The sequence below is a fragment of the Pieris brassicae genome, chromosome 4 (assembly GCF_905147105.1).
Source record: "Pieris brassicae chromosome 4, ilPieBrab1.1, whole genome shotgun sequence".
In the NCBI taxonomy this organism is placed as follows: Eukaryota; Metazoa; Arthropoda; class Insecta; order Lepidoptera; family Pieridae; genus Pieris; species Pieris brassicae.
In genome coordinates, this window is record NC_059668.1 from 1,971,805 (window position 1) to 1,989,069 (window position 17,265).

Sequence of the window (17,265 nt, forward strand, 5' to 3'; positions counted from 1 at the left end):
CGACTAAGTCGGTTTCCTCATGGTTTTTCCATGAAGTTTTCCCAGAAAGTCCATGGATGCACAGCCGGGGATCGAACCTACAATTTCAGGTATGAGATTCGCTCGTTGAAGCCACTAGGGCAACAGTGCTCTTATTATTATTATCTTGCTTATATTATTATGCTATGTTTAATGGGTAACTATGTTATATGTACGTTATCGTAAAGTTAAAAGCTACATATATGTAAATAACATAAAACCTTATTTTTTCCATACAAATTCATGTAAAATTATTATTATTAAATAACCGTCACAGTTAAAAATGGAGCAACATTTTTTTTTCTTGTCAATCAATATATTTTAATTCAAAAAATTCAAATTCATTTATTCATATAGGTAACAATCACTATAACAATGAACACTTATGAACCTCCAAAAGTAAATATACATTAAATGCTTCTAATTTTACATTTACTGCCAGTTCTCAAATCAAGGGCGCAGAACGGAAGAGAAGAACTGGCAATAAACTCTCCGCTAATATTTTAAATCGCTAAGTTTCATGTTTCACACAACGTTTGTAAGGAGCTGCAACCATTACACCATGTTCCACATGACATCTTAAGTAATTAATAATAATAAAATAAATTAAAAATAAAGATTGGTCCTCTATCAGCAGGAGGCATGGTGAAATAGGATCACTCACCTGTCATGTATATATATATATATATATACGTTTAAGGATTATAAAGTAGCGTTGTTATTTATATTTTATTTAAAATAATTGAGTTACAAGGTCAAAGGTTATCACACTACTAATATAAAAATAATTTTCTGTTTAGCCAGTTTACAGACGATAGTTTAACGTGATAACGTCATGATAAAACATTGATGAAATGATTGAATACTTTTATAAATAAAATAGTATATTTTTTATTGAATGATCAGCATTTTGTATGGATACAATGAAGTTCATCCTCGGACGCATAGGCCAATCGAGTGCGGCGCATGTGTATAATGAGCGTAACGGGACAGAAAACTCATTTTTTTTTCGTGCGTGCAGCCGGCGTTCATGGATTTATCAGATGTTGTCACGTCAAATAGCCATATATTAGTACGAAATAATTAAAGTAGTAAACTTCCATTATCAGAATAACTCAGTGGTACCAGCACACATGGGCAATAAAAGCAAGACAAACTTTTTATAAATTGTGGTCCATAGTCTTCAGATACAAAATCAAGTATGTGAATGATCGTTTCCGATTCTTACAATCGTACCCTCACATGTGATGAAGAAGGCTTTACATCCAAAGCTAGATCGAGAACAGCGCCATCTTTTCGTATATCGATTATTATTATTCTTATGCAGACAGAAGTTGTGTCCTTGATATTCCACCATTTCGTTGCCTCTTTTCGAAACAAAATAGTTGAGCCCTTAAATACAAAAATAAAAATTAACATTTTGGGTACAGTGGCTAGATAATTATTAAATATTAAAAGATAAGTGTATGAAATGTATAAGATAAATGCATTTTGAACACACAGGAGTCATACTTAGCGGTTAGTCTCGAAAATCTTACACTTAAGACCCAATAGTTCTTTAAAAAATGTAATTTCTAATAAGTAAATGTCAACAATAATATATTATAGATGCCTTTTAATTTTCTTATCTAACCTATAGTTTTAACCGATACAAATTTGTTGTTTCAATGTATGTAAATTTGTAGCAACATCTACTCATCTTCTACCTAGAGATACTGTCGGTCTTCTAGTTCAAGAATATGGTTTTTCATTCGGTCTTAATCGCTCTTTTCGTGTAGGAGTTGAACAGAAATAAATGTGGAGAGACCTAGTGCCTGTCAAGGGTACATAGTGTACCATTTTTTTGGGGTTTTATTATATTTACCTTTTTTGTATGTTTACAGAAATAAGAAAGCATAGCGACACGTTTTTACAATATTATCTACCGCGATCGATCGACACATAATATTAACTAATGTGTATGGTAATTGCCAATTTTTACAATTGTTTTTTCCATTGTGACAATAAAGGCTCTGCATCCACGTCCTGAATGTGTACAGCGCCATCTTTTCTTATATTCATTGCTGCATAGTTTTACCAGACCGAATTTATATCCCTCAAACAGCAATGTTTCATATCCATGTCTCGAAATAACAACGTCGAAAGCCCCTAAAAATGTATATATTTTTTTGTAATAGAAAGTTTTACTATCATGATTGAATAATCTATGAGAAAATTACCCCGACAAACTTCGAGTTCCATCATCAGAACTCAGTGGTATCAGACCATGTAGGGCTACAAAAGTAAGTATCCTTTATGAGATCAAAAGAGCTGATGAGAAACATCTGAACGGATTTTCATAAATTGTAATAAACTCACTTCTGTGATCAATTTTATTTAAAACAGCAATTTATTAACCCAAGGTTTTTGGACAAACACCACAGATACTCGGAATATATTTATTTGATAGTTCGTCACATTGTTAGTCTTCTGTCTCTTCACTTGTCTCCGTGGAAGAAGACCAGAAAAAAGCATCAGGAAGCGTGACCTTGCGGATCCAAGTCTACTCTCTGCCGCGGGAGCATGAAGAATGATCGTCTTGTCCTTCACTTGAGTCGACAGAGATTAAGTGGTCTTAGAGAATGGAAGTAAGGAAGAAGAAGAGTAAAGGAGTGGTACTTTGATGGTGTTGACATTTGATATATGACAATGGTGTTTAATTACTAAAAAGGCTAAGTAAAAAATCATATTAGCAAAGAGGTTAAATTTTTTTTAATTAATGAAATTTTGTTGATGAGTTTAGTATATTTATTAAATCAAAATTAGATTGATTTTTTCGTAGAAAATGTTATGTCATGTGTGTATATTCCATAGTAATAAAACAACAGTTTGGTTAACTTCTGTAATTACACACGCGATTTTTTTTATATAACTTGACGTTATATGGCCAGCGAGGCTTGCGCTGATAGAGAGCTTTCATCGACAAAACAACATTGGTATGATTCAATTCTCGGTCACTGTTCATTACTCAATGTCAACCAACATTGTTTTTCTTAGATACGGGGGTGACCTGATCTCTGGTAGATTTATCGAAAAAAAGAATTTTGGAAATTGGATTCTTGCGTGTATGATTTGTGTGTGGATTTTGAGTTCTAATTATTTTTCGATCTTCCGTTATTAGGAATGCTCTGCATCTCTCGCGGTAATAACGAGAGCAACGCCATCTCTCCTTAAATTGATCACTTTGAGAGTTAATTCTATTATAATTATATCCTTGATAGTTTAAGATTTCGTTTCCTCGTTGTGAATGTGTAAAAATCGGTTCATCTAAAAATTAACAAAGAACATTATTCCTGAACTAATCATGTGAAATATCATCAAATATAGCAGTATTTTGTAAATTTATTGACGTTTAAAGAACGTCAGATCTAGCGAGTACAGTTCGTGTAAGAATTATTTAACCTCCTTTGAATAAAATTAAAGTTATATTTTGAAAACTCAAATGAAATATCAATTAATATTCACAATTATTAAAAAGAGTCTAGGAACAGTTGACAATCAAAGGCCTAGTGGCTTCAGCATACGACCCTCATCCCTGAGGTCGTAGGTTCGATCACCGGCTGTGCATCGATGGATTTTCTTACTATGTGCGCATTTAATATTAGCTCGAACGGTGAAGGAAAACATCGTGAAGAAACCGGCTTGTCCCAGACCCAAAAAAAAAGTCGACGGCGTGAGTCAGGCACAGATGGCTGATCACCTACTTGCCTATTCGATTAACAAACGATCGTGAAACAGATACAGAATCTGAGACCCACACCTAAAAAAGGTTGTAGCGGCATTGTTTTTTTTTGTTCAACGTGATTAATAATCAGATATAGACAATTAATGTTCGTGGCAGTATCTGGTCTCAGGTGCACTAAAGCACGAGGAGTAGTTTCTATTCTTCACTGGTTTATCATATGGATTACCTTAAGCTTTACAATGACATACATAAACAACATTGTCTTATATTTTATCCAATTTTTTATCCACCATATAAATTGTAAAAACACAAACTGTTATACTCATCACCAGTTAATTATTTTTAAACTCATAAATTGTTATATAATTAAATTTGGAGCTCAGATTGAAATGGAATGATCTGACCGAATATGTTTTTTTTAATATAACACAGAAAAATAGGGATAGAGGTCTCATTTCATGTTAAGTGATACCGCCCACCACTCATGACCTCTCACATTGCCAGAAGGCTCGTGCGTTGTCGGCCTTTAATTGGTAAGCTCTTATCTTGAAGTTTTCACTCCTATTTCAGTAAAATTTAGTTTTATAACACCTTGATAAGACACGCCCCACCAAACCATCACTGACGCAGGACGATGACCACGTTGTAACTTTCCGACCACTTGAGCAGCTTCTTTAGAACTGTGAGCGTACACTTGATCATGTTGTTTACTGTAGTGTTCTTTAATCGTGATTTTTTATTCATCAGTAAAGAGGATTTCTGTGTTTTTTCACCTGCGTATCGCAAAAGAAGGCGTTTCGATCGAACTGTAACACTCTTTTTAACTGTAAAGAAAGATTGATTTAAGGCATGTCCTGTATATCAACGATATGCGGGCAAAGTCCTAGCGGAAATCTTTATTTCTCGCGATAAGATTTTTTCTAATGGGGTTCCGACGAACTCTGGCTTAAACAGCATTACCAGCCTTTGTAGTTCTAAAAGCACGCGCTACGCCTTTTTCTGGTTTTTGACCGACAAAGTGTTGTTGTATCAGTTGATAGTACGATATACGAACATATGGCTGATACCAAGTTTTTGATGTGTCTGGAATATGACCGGCGGCTCCATACCCACCTTGTGCAAGGGGATCACTGCAATCCTATTTTCTTAAACACCCCATTCTATATTGTTGTTGATAATTAACACGAAAAAATATGTTAAATGGCACAAAATCAAAAGAAGTTAAAAAAATTATATGTGTTCCAAATTCGAAATAATTATAAAATTGAAAAAAATAAAAGTTTTAATGTAACAGTATTTACGGCTAGACTAGTTACATAATAAGTTACGTATGTTCGCGAGCTTTTTATATACCTCATTTTAAGAATCCTCTTTTATAGACATTATAACGAGATAAATAATACAAACACGTCAAATCAAAACAATATAATGGAAAATTCCTCCGTGATTGGTGTTATAATTTAAAAATATCTTAACAGGGCAGCTTCACCCTAGATAATTAAGCCCTGATGGCTTATTTAGCTTATTTCTTAATGTTAAAAATATTTCCTGTGACAGAAGGCTGGTTTAAATTATAGTTTTATTAATACGATTACAGAAAAAAAACAACTTAGATTAATGTGCATGGTCTGATCTCACTTTGACTATCATATTTTCTAGTGTTACGACGAACGCTCTGCATCCTAGACCACGGCGTGTGCACTGCCATCTCTTCTTACACTTTGTGCTATAGCCTTTGTGGAGGCCGAAGTTATACCCTTGATATTGCAATATTAAGTTGCCGTGTTTTGACTGGACAATATGATGTTCTGTAAATTATATATTGAATTTAAAATCGTTCGAAAATTAAAAACACAACCTGCTACCATATATTTAAAAAGTACAATTACCTTGGTTACGGTAACTATGAAAACAAGCACGTGAATATGCACGTTAAATAACAGTCAAATACTAAATTAAACAGCAGACATAAAATAATGTACCTAGGTTTAAAATATGCAATTTTTTTTTAATCTTTTAATGTTTTTTTCTCAATAATATAAAATTATGTATAATATAAAAAAACTAAATGATATTTTGGAATTACATTCTATAATCCAGATCTTATGTAAAAAAAATAAAAAATCTTCGGTCTACTAACATCTGACTAGCTGATCATGGCTTCAAACAAACCAAATTCAAAAGAACTTTCCAATTTTCAAAGTCGTATAAAATGCAAACTTTGGATAATTTTGGAATCACGCAATATGATTATGAGCCACCTGACATTTAACGACTAAACGGCCAACTGTAACAACAAACGCTTTACATCCACGATAGCTACGAGTACAAATCCATTTTTTCTTGATGTCTGTACTACTCTGCTTTTTGAGGCTAAATTTATATTCTTGAAACTGCACCATTTTGTTGCCTTGTCTCGAACGGATAAATTTAAATGAACCTAAAACAAAAATAATTGGCTCAAAATATTAAGCCTGGGTTGTTGATTTAAAGTGCTCCTTATTATGTCAGTTTCTGGGGTAATCCGTTGCCTCAAATCTGGCCCGATGGGGTTTTTGTAACATTTATAGGATAACCAAAATAACAGCTTAATATTAAGGCAACTGAGTAGACTGAAAGCGTGTTCTTTTTAAACTAGTTCACATTATATATTGAATAATACAAAAATAGTTTAAATTATTTAATGTACCAATTTTGACAAGTATTTACGAATGAAGTGTATGAAAGGTATTATCTAACACTTATAGGATTTTATAGGCAAAGGCACAGTCTTAGCTTAAGATAAATGGCTAGTATTCTAGAACAACAGCAAGTGTGTTCTTTTTAAACTCGTTACATTACATCTTTAATAATATAGAAGTACTTTAATGAATGTATCAATTTGTCAAGTATTTATTCATTTCTGTACATTCATGTAAAGCTTGTATGGATTTATGGAAGTGCTCCTATTTAGCCATTCTGCGTGCCCTACTTGTTTCTGATACGGTATACCTACGAATGAAGTGTATGAAAGGTATTATCTAACACTTATAGGATTTTATAACCAAAGGCACAATTTCAGCTTTTGATAAACGGCTAGTATTCTAAAACAACAGCGAGTGTGTTCTTTTTAAACACGTTACATTACATCTTTAATAATACAAAACTACTTTAATGAATGTATCAATTTGTAAAGTATTTATTCATTTCTGTACATTCATGTAAAGCTTGTATGGATTTATGGAAGTGCTCCTATTTAGCCATTCTGCGTGCCCTACTTGTTTCTGATACGGTATACCTACGAATGAAGTGTATGAAAGTTATTATCTAACACTTATAGGATTTTATAACCAAAGGCACAATTTCAGCTTAAGATAAATGGCTAGTATTCTAAAACAACAGCAAGTGTGTTCTTTTTAAACTCGTTACATTACATATTTAATAATACAAAACTACTTTAATTAATGTATCAATTTAACAAGTATTTTTTCATTTATGTACATTCATGTAAATATTGTATGGATTTATGGAAGTGTTCCTATTTAGTCATTCTGCGTGCCCTACTTGCTATGGTATACCTAAGAATGAAGGGTATGAAAGTTTCCAACTTTCGTTATTATATCCTCTATCGTGACAAGGAACGCTCGACATCCAACTGCAACGCGTGTGCAAATCCATCTCTTCTTAAAAGATGTGCTATGTCGTTTGCTGAGACTGAATTTATATCCGCGATACTGCACCATTTCATTTCCGCGGACGGAAGTAAAAAAATTCAATTCTGAAAGTGTGTGAATGAAAATTAATACGAAACATAATTAATTTTTTAAAAACAAATTTGCATAACACAGATTGTTTATTACCCGTATAAACAATTAACAACTTTACGTTGAAACACTCGAACCATATTTTTATAAGACCGGAATTATCCCATACTACGAAAATGTGAATAAATAAAACCTCTTATTCCCTCAAACTACATTTCACTGGGTTATCTGCAAGAATGTGCTTTCAGCAGTAAGACCGCCAATTTTCATACTTTGTCTTCTTTTATTTTTTTCTGTTGTCAATAAAGCTCTTCTCAACTAGAGTTTAAAAGTGATAAATGTGAACATCTTAAATGTCTAAAATTAATAAGACAAAATTACCTTCTTATTTTTTATTATTCGATTTCGACATTATATTCATTCAATTTATTAATTAATTAATTCCTTATGGAAGGTGTATTCCTTCAAAGCTTGGTATGAAACCTTAAAAATTGCACGTATGTACATTTCCAATTTTTACAATTTCGTCACCTATAGACACAAGGAACGCTCGACATCCCCCGGCAACGCGTGTACAAAACCATCGTTTCTTAATATCTGTGCTCTGACGTTTATTTAGACTGTATTTATATCCTCGATATTCTGCCATTTCATTCCCTCGTTTGGAAATCAAGACCTTTAGTCCGCCTGAAATTGACAGAAACAGTGACTAACACATATATAACAGTAGGCAAATTTCGCTCACAAATGGGTACCTGAATAAAACATGAACGATATCTTTGATGAGTAATAACTATCTTGATTGAACATTAAATGTAATGCATATTTGATTTTTTTTACATTGACAGAGTATCGATTAAATAATTAAAACGGAATCTAATGAAGTAATCGAAATAACAACAGCGCTGAAGTCGCAAACATGGAATCAAGTGAAAGAAAATTGATTCATATAATGAGGAGGAAGAGAGAGAGTAGTCAATTAGAGAGAGAGAAGTTAAATTTATAGAATATCCAGATTTTTTGGGCTCTGCAGCAGATTCTAGGCATTCGTTTTGATGTAATGTAAAACTAGGTGCGCTTAGTGAAAAAAAAATGTATTACCGAAATGTTTACTTTAAACAAGAGCTGAGTCCAGCATATTCTTGCACAGTTTATACAAAAACCAAGCAGCCAAGAGATCCCTATGACAGTGAATTTGGTTTAGGTTTTAAGTTTTAGTGATGTCGCTATACGATGGTTTTTTTTGCAAGGTTGTCCTAAGACAAGTGGCAATAAAACATATTGTGACAACATCGTGTTCACACGGTTTCGTCGCTTATCGTTTTATTTTCTCACCCACCAGGTTTGTTTTCCGGATGGGCAAGTAAATACTAAAAAATAATAAGATTTATTAATTAAACCAATTAAATTGTTGCATTTACGATTCTCCACATTAGAACCTTCCGGTGTGTGACCAGACACCTTAACAAAAAAGAAGAAAATCGATGGATGGAATGAAAAATTTAAATATGTGTAATGTGAAGGTGTTTATGATCATGTGTGCTCATTCATATGTGCGAGTGAAACGGTCTATCATCTCCCTAAGTTGTCTCAGTTCAAACGATAACAAATAAAGTAAATACAGGTACAACTATAAACAGATTTATTAAAAAATAATAAAAGAAAATAATATTTATTTAATTGGTCCAATTATCACTTGTTCTCTTGTGAAACGTTAAGCGTGGATGTGTTGATTTTCTACTTTTATAATACTGTCATCTACGGTCACAATAAATGCTTTGCATTTGGCTTTGCAACAGCGCCATCTTCTTTTTCCTTTATGACTTTTATGAAGACCAAATTTATATCCTTGATACTGTATAGTTTCATTGCCCCGTTTGGAAAGAAAAATATTTAGTCCACCTGAAATTGAATAACAATGTATACCTACTACAACTAATATTTATAAAAGGCAAAAAATGCCGCACATATATACGTACACACGAAGGGAAATTATTATTTTTGTCTTGAGCTAAACTAATAATTTCACCAAAACTATCATTTAAGGTGGGAATTTGTGGCTGTCCCATGCCGTATTACAGTATCATGGGACAACTTGCTCATAATATGTTGTTTAATTTTTAAAAAGAGTAATACTTTCAATACATAGATTAGTATTCTAATCACATTAATACAATATATTCAAGTACATAGTTTAATTTTATTAGAATTAAAATGTACATAACAAAATTATTTAATAGATAATACAATTAAACAATATTTACAATTTACTACAAAGTAATCATTAAAACTATTGAAAAGAAAATCAAAACAAACTCAGAAATTTTGGTCCCCATGGCAGTGTACCTTTAACGCTAGCAGCATTTCGTCGCTGTATTGCGATACTTATTCGTGGAGCTAGGAAACCAGCACCAGCTGGGATCACCAGAATTATCTACCAGATAGTACGGAGGACTCCAATCTTATTTATTAGAATTATATATTACAGCTACATGTACGAGTTTTAAAATTGTTAGGTTAGGCTACAAATCGCCCACGTGTTATTCACATTTGATTGGATCGCTTAATAACCTTTGATGGTACATGGTGTTAGTAGGCGAGTTCCTTGCATTTTACAGCGCAATTATAACATACTTTCGAATAAAAACAATAAGAATTTAAATCCCTTCATTCACATTCACCTCACTGGCGACAACTTTGACTATCCATCGACATTCGCTTCAGTATCCAACTGGCGGCATATAGATGCTGCTTTGACAAATTATAGTAAGGTATATAAATCTGGATTACCACGGTTCATTTATACATCATCTTTTATTTCGAAACGTTTAAAATCGAATGGAGAATAATTTGGTAAGTCTAAGGTCTGATGATTGCAAAATCTTCAATAGTCTGCCTAAGGGGTGTCACCCAACGCGATCTATTTTGCAACATTTAATGGAGAACTGACAAAGCGCAACTTCGACATGAGGATTGATTGGGGGTGAAAAGAATTTCACTCAGTATTTGAAGCATTCAATCCTTGTGAAAGGCACTGCAATTATGGAATTTTTGGTCTTAGATAGGAAATATACCTCCAATGCCTAAAGCCCCTATACTCACGGGCTATGTGTAGCTCAGCGCACTTTCATCCTCGGCCTAAGAAATTTGCCGAACGGAAAAGGAATTATCTGTGAGTTTTTTTTACATAGGACGCTATCTCTCCTTTCCTAAAAAAGAACTTTATTTACGATCTTGACGCCAAGACTACCATTAGTTTAAGTAAATAAAGTTACCTTTGCCTTAGAGTTTAACAATTATTTCAACTAGGAAAAGGAATTCTAATTGCGGATATCTATCCTTTGAAGGAAATATATTTTTTCTTAATTCTCTGCTAATATGGCCGTCCACGGAAAAAGAGAAAGTTTGGAAATACCTCAACACAGCAGAGAGTGCCTTAAAAAGAGTGGTGTTGTGGAACGCCAAGCGTCAAGCTGGAACAAGTGGAGTTTCCCATTCTTCCTCGACGTCCAATGATGGATTACAGTCGCAAGTATTCGTCCAAACCAATCTTTAGAGTAGAGATCTCCCCATAATAAATGCGGCAGAAGATGCCGAGAGAACCAACATCTCTACGTAAAGGACTAAGCCGAAGGACGTCGACGATTTGAGCCACCCTGGATGCGACAAATCATCTTTAGGCGTTGTGACCGTTTCCACTCATTCATAGGTAAAGATTAAAGTTGGCGCCTTGCAGATACGAGTGATTTTTTTCCGTCAGGAAATGCTTTTACGCATATCCATACGGTATTTTACACCAGCAGAGATTATGTGGGACTCAGACTTAATAAACCCTACCCACTAAAACCTGACGGATGACTTCAGCTCGCCAAAGGGCGACGGCAGGTAACAGCTGAGCCTATCCTTACCCCCGCCAAACGCGAATGCCACAATGCCACATGACTCCTCTCACACACAAATCTTCCAAATCTTAACATAGGGCAGACTTGCGAAAACACGGCGTCGCTGCCCCGGTCGTCGTTTCCTTACTGGCGGAGCATCTGAATCATTTTTACGCTGACGCTCCGCATTCTCTTTCTGACTCATGACGGCCTCACAAAAAGCCTTAAGGGCATTCCAAGGACCGTCATTGTCAGCTTCCACCATTCTTTGAATAATTAGTGGAAGCGACAGATTGCCATCAATGCTATCAGCAAGCACCGAGAGAACGTAGTCCCAAGCCGGACACTCCTCCACTGTATGCCTCACCGTATCAACTATACAGTCACAATGATGACAAGCGGGTGATCCCACAGCTGGTGCTCTTCACACTTAACAAATAAGTATCGCAATACAACGGAAATGCTGCCACATGGCCCAAACATCAATACAACGGGAATGCTTCCACATGGACCAAACTTTTTAAATTTGTATGAGTTTTCTATTTATCAATTATTCAAAATAAATTATTAATTAACAAATTAATGGGTGTGCAAATTTTCTACTTTGAAAAGTTTATTATCTACGGTTACAATGAAAGCTTTACATTTGGCATTGCAACAGCGCCATCTTTTTTTCCAATCCATACTATGGGTTTTGTGAAGGCCGAACTTATATCCTCTATAGAGTATAGTTTCGTTTCCCCGTTTAGAATAAAATACTTGTATGTAATCTAAAATAAAATAAAAAGTAAGTATCTATACTTAATAGTATAAGGCTGAAGAATTTCTTTCGTAGATCACGTGAATCACATCACAATTAAAACATTCTATTTGCGATTGACTTTTCATTTATTAAGCTTATTGTTTTCATTTATCCAGGGAGATAATATCAGACTGTATGAATAACTGTATAAAAAAATACACAAGACCATTTAATATTATAGAATTATTAAATATTAATAAAATTGGGGTAAATCATAATAGGTTAACGTTTAAGCATGACCTAATTTCTTCCTAATTCGGCTTACCGAATCCTAATCTTAATATTAAGTGTATCTATATACCTCTTTAATACTACTCCTTGATTTAAAATAATACTATATTTTTTTGAATTTTATTAACAAAAGTTATCCAATACAAGATATATTATAATTATTTATGATATGAGTGGGTATTTCCAACTTTAACTATCGCATCATCTATTGTCACGAGAAAAGCTCTACAGTAACTACTAGTGCAAATCCATTTTTTTTTAATTTCCGAACTTTGAGCTTTATGAAGGCTGTAAGTGTATCCTTGGCATCGGACCATTTTGTTTCCTCGTTGGGTAAGCCCAAATGTCAATTTTCCTAAAACAATTTTAAGGTCAAACATTATATCATATCTACGTCATTTGAAGTTAGTCGATAAAATGTGTAATTTATTGCGCCGTGGTGCACAGTGCACAGGAGCTAGTCAAAGTTTTAAGTTGGCGTCTGGTTGACAGTACAGCAAGGAAATGCGGCCAGCGTTAATGACTGCCACAGCGGCATAGCTTTTGAAGTTTGTTTTAATTTTCCTTTATTATTATTGTGAAGGTTAAGAATGTTGTAAATACTGTATATTTTGTGTTGGAAATAAATTTCCCGTTTTTTATTTATCGTAGCATGGACAATATACAAAATCGATACCACTTATACATAAAAAAATGAATTCAATCTTCATCAAAGTTGTGGATTATACGGATAGTGCATGTCACTCCATAACGTCAAGCGATTCCAATAGTTTTTTTTTTACTATGTTTAAGTTTGTGATATCAGAGCTTAACTAGATGTTTTTTTTGTTACATAACGAATTTAGTTTAACGAAGAGAGTATCAGAAAGTATCAGTTTTGAAGAGTAGCCTTGCTGTTAATGGTTTAAATGGGAATTCCCAATTTTAATAATTTCATCGCCTATGGTAACCACGAAAGCTCTACATCCATGCTGCCAGTGGGTGCATCGCCATCTCTTTTTAGAAGAAATATATCGAGACTTCTCAAGACTGAAGTTATATGCTTTATACGAGAGCATTTTATTACCGCGTCTTGATACTGTAAAACTATATTCACCTGAAATTTAAGAAAAAATATTAATGCAGTGGGATTCCAAAAAAGTATCGCGCCAAAGATAACACAGGCACTGATTAATTTTTGATTCTCGTTGACTAAAGAAATGGCGCGCTTATTAGAAAAAAATAATATTGAACATGAGAAGTTTTGACAAAATTTTGACCGTAATTAACCATTATAATTTAGGAGCATGATTTTAATTTATGCATCTTTTTAGTAAAAATATAACAGATGGAAAAAGTGCCTGGACACAATATCAGGCGAGTAGATCGAGAAGAAAAAAAATACATTATTTGTATCTTTGACAAGAAACCCGAGTAAAAACATATTGAAGCAACGTTTCCTATGGTTTTAATAATTATTGACGGACCCATTTTGGCTATGTGAACTAAATTCTATATTACATAAAGTTATGGGAGACCCCTGCCTAGACAAAAGATATGCCATATGTTTTTAATTTGTTTATTAGATTTGCAGTATTAGATGATAACTACACAATTACGCAATACATAAAAGCCAAAAACAAATAACACATCAACAAATATTATAATAATAATAACTATGAAAAACGTTCGTCGAAAATATGTTATTTATTTTTAATTCTAATTATTTATTTATGATATACATAGAATCAAAGCAGCTCTGTATCATTAATATGAGTGAGCTAAGTCAAGCGCTGAGGCGAATAATGAAAATCTTCTCTATTATTTTAATCAAATTGGTCCTTCGAGCCGCACTCAGCTGGTTGGCGCTGGATGAGTTTACAATTAGTTACGTCTATCTTATTAATGTAAATGATAATTTCTTATTTTGACTATTGTTTCATCTATTGTTACAATGAAAGCTCTGCAACCACGGCTGGTATGTGTGCAACACCATCTTGCCTTTATTTCATTACTATTCCTCCTGTCAAGGCCGAAATTAAACCCCTGATATTTTATCATTTTATGACCCTGCCGAGATAAAACGAAAGTCAGCTTTCCTAAAAAACAAAAAGCATTGCAATGATTGTAACAATTACGCAACTGACACGTTAACATGACATACACACATTTATTATAAGAAATTAGTTTAAAATATTATAAACAAATAAATTACAATGTAACATTTATTAGCAACATAGATTTTATATGACAGGTTTATTGGAAACACAATTTTAGCTTAAATTAATAAACCATAATTGATCAATATAAAATAATAAGTAAGAATATATAAGAACATTGTAGGTACTTTAACAACTACAATGATTTTACTTTATTAGATTTTCATGAAGGCTTATCTGGATTCATCTTTGGTTTACGAAAGACTTGAATCGTCACGCAATAGTAGCAGTAGCCCGTTGGATGTGAAGGGGACTGATGAAGCTGGGACTGCGTATACTGTATCTACCGGAGTAACTTTTGGTAGAGGCGTATTACGACATCATTACATCTACTGGAGTCTCATAAGCTTCTGGTAGGTATATTACGAAACATTTTTTTCCGTTCAGCCAGTCCAATCCTACTACTAATTTAAATATTAATATTTTTATCATGGTTATGATAATTCACGATATTAATCACTTGATGTCCAAAAGTCATTATAACAGCTTTGCACCGTCTGTTTCCCGAGCTTGAGCAGACCCATCGATTCTTCGGCCCGTTACTTGTATGACGATGGAGGCTGAACTTATAACCTTTGTATTGAAGCATTATGTTCCCTTTTCGAGATAATACGTACTTTATTTCAGCTGAAACATTACAAACATTTCTAATACATTTAAATTCAAGATACTTAATTCTTACTTAATATAGTTAAATATAGTTAACCTTGTAAGTGGCAATGCCTGTGTGTAGGAACCGGCCCGGAACAAATATTATTTTTATATATCGCTTCATCCTCGTAGTCTAAGACATATTTTGATCGTGTATTTCCACAATGTATATCGCTGTATGTATATGAGAGGGCCGATTATTAAAACTCATTATATTCAATAAATATTTTTATTATAGTCTTCAATCATTTAAAATTTGGTCTAGTTTTGTTACAGTTGCAATAATCGGAGATATTTTTAAGAATATTTACGAATTTCAAATAATACCTGCGAAATTATTCCACTAACTAGTCAAGCATTTAAAGAAATTGTGCGTCTTTTTAATATACTTTATTGTTTGTTTGCCTAACATGCGTTATTTTATGAGTATAAAAATAATTAATTAAAAAAATTGATTACTAATGCCCGAGCAATCTTCGCACAACTTCGGCCTGTATGGCAGTCGCCGCGCATGTTGCCGCGTCGAATCAAGGTAAAAATATACGGATTGGAAAATCCCTGATGGGACAAGCCGAAGGGATACACTCCGATACACTCCGAAGGGATCCTAACCATATTTCCAAGCAGACGCTTGATTGGAACCCTCATGGAAAGCGGCAAACGCAAGCGGCCTAATCTGTACGGCGCCAGGCCGTACAGATTAGGCAAGGAGAGCCGGAAAGACTTGGAGCGAGGTGAAATACGAGCCTCAAGACCGAACGCGATGGAGACTCTGGATGCAGAATGCAGGAGAGGGATAATTATTTGATATTTCTATTAAGAATTATCTAACTTGTATTTTTACACATACCAATACCCAAGGATTGGTATTATTTTTATAGAACAGCAGCAAACGTGAGGCTCGCCTTATGTTACTTAATATCGCCACCCGTGGACACTCAATGCCAGAGGTAGTTCGAAGAATTTAAGTCGAACTGGTTTGCAAATCCTTCAGTGGGTAGCTGGTTCCACATAGTGGTGGTGTGCGGTAAAATCTGCCTTAAACAACGACATATTATGGAACGACGCACGTCGAGGTGAGTAATACATGTTTAAGCATAATATGGCCTATGGTTGTGAGCATTGAAGAACCGGACAATCTCATTATTGACAGTGATAAGATGTGCTTTGCATCGTCGGCTCCGAGTGCTTGTACAGATCCAATACATTTTGAGACTACCACTTCGGGCTTTATTAATACTGAAATTGTATCCATTATATTCTATCATCCTGTTGCCTCTTGATGAAAGCTTGTACTTTACTCTACCTGTGGACACAACAGATATTATTTGGGGTCCAGTAACAACATCCTAAACATATCAGTTGTTCCGCCTCTACTGGAGGGATGGGAAGGGATACTGATTTTCCTTAAGTTAGTTATGCACATAGAATACTCAAAGATGAAGGCAAACAATAGAAGATATTTGTTGGTAGGCAAATAAATGATTAAAATCCTTTTAGAATCACAGTTTCTATTATAAAATACTACACGTTCTTAAATATCTCTAGGATAGGTTGTTTTAGCGCAGAGAAATGAGTCACCCACGTAGTTCAGGAATGCGTGGCTGTGGCCTCCCAACAAACAGAAATCCTCGCAGCAGTAAGGTCACTCCGTGAAGCCTGCCCTAAAGAACAGACTGGGTGCGAAGTGCCCAGGAAATTTCTGAGCTTCTACAAGGTCAGGCTAGCATAATTAGCCAGTACTTAGCGCTCAACGGACCAAGTGTGCGTCTAAGTGCGGATACAGAGTCCACACACATACACGCAATAGTAGTTACTTCAAAAGCTTGGTACGCTTTTATGTTGAAGGAACCGAAGTCGTATTGGTTCGGAAATACACAGTTTAGTGGGCAGCTGGTTCCACATAGTTGTGGTGCGCGGTAAAAAGTATCTTAAAAACGCTTAATTGTGGAACGACGATACGGGACGTAATGAGATAATGTTTAGGGAATAAAAACATTTTAGTTAAAATTCATCT

General features: G+C 34.3%; 1 protein-coding gene across 8 annotated transcripts in view; it reads right to left on the bottom strand.

The window, feature by feature from the left end:
* Positions 1-17,265, bottom strand: part of LOC123708877 (modifier of mdg4-like) — a 303,503-nt gene that overhangs the window by 93,797 nt on the left and 192,441 nt on the right. The window contains exon 5 of one of the 8 annotated variants that reach the window (XM_045659865.1): positions 5,342-5,550. The exons of the other annotated variants lie outside the window; for them this stretch is intronic. Within the exon in view, the coding sequence (XP_045515821.1) occupies positions 5,357-5,550 (194 nt within the window). The 3' untranslated portion in view covers positions 5,342-5,356. Of the gene's footprint in view, positions 1-5,341; positions 5,551-17,265 lie in introns of those variants that run through there. 8 annotated transcript variants of the gene reach the window in all.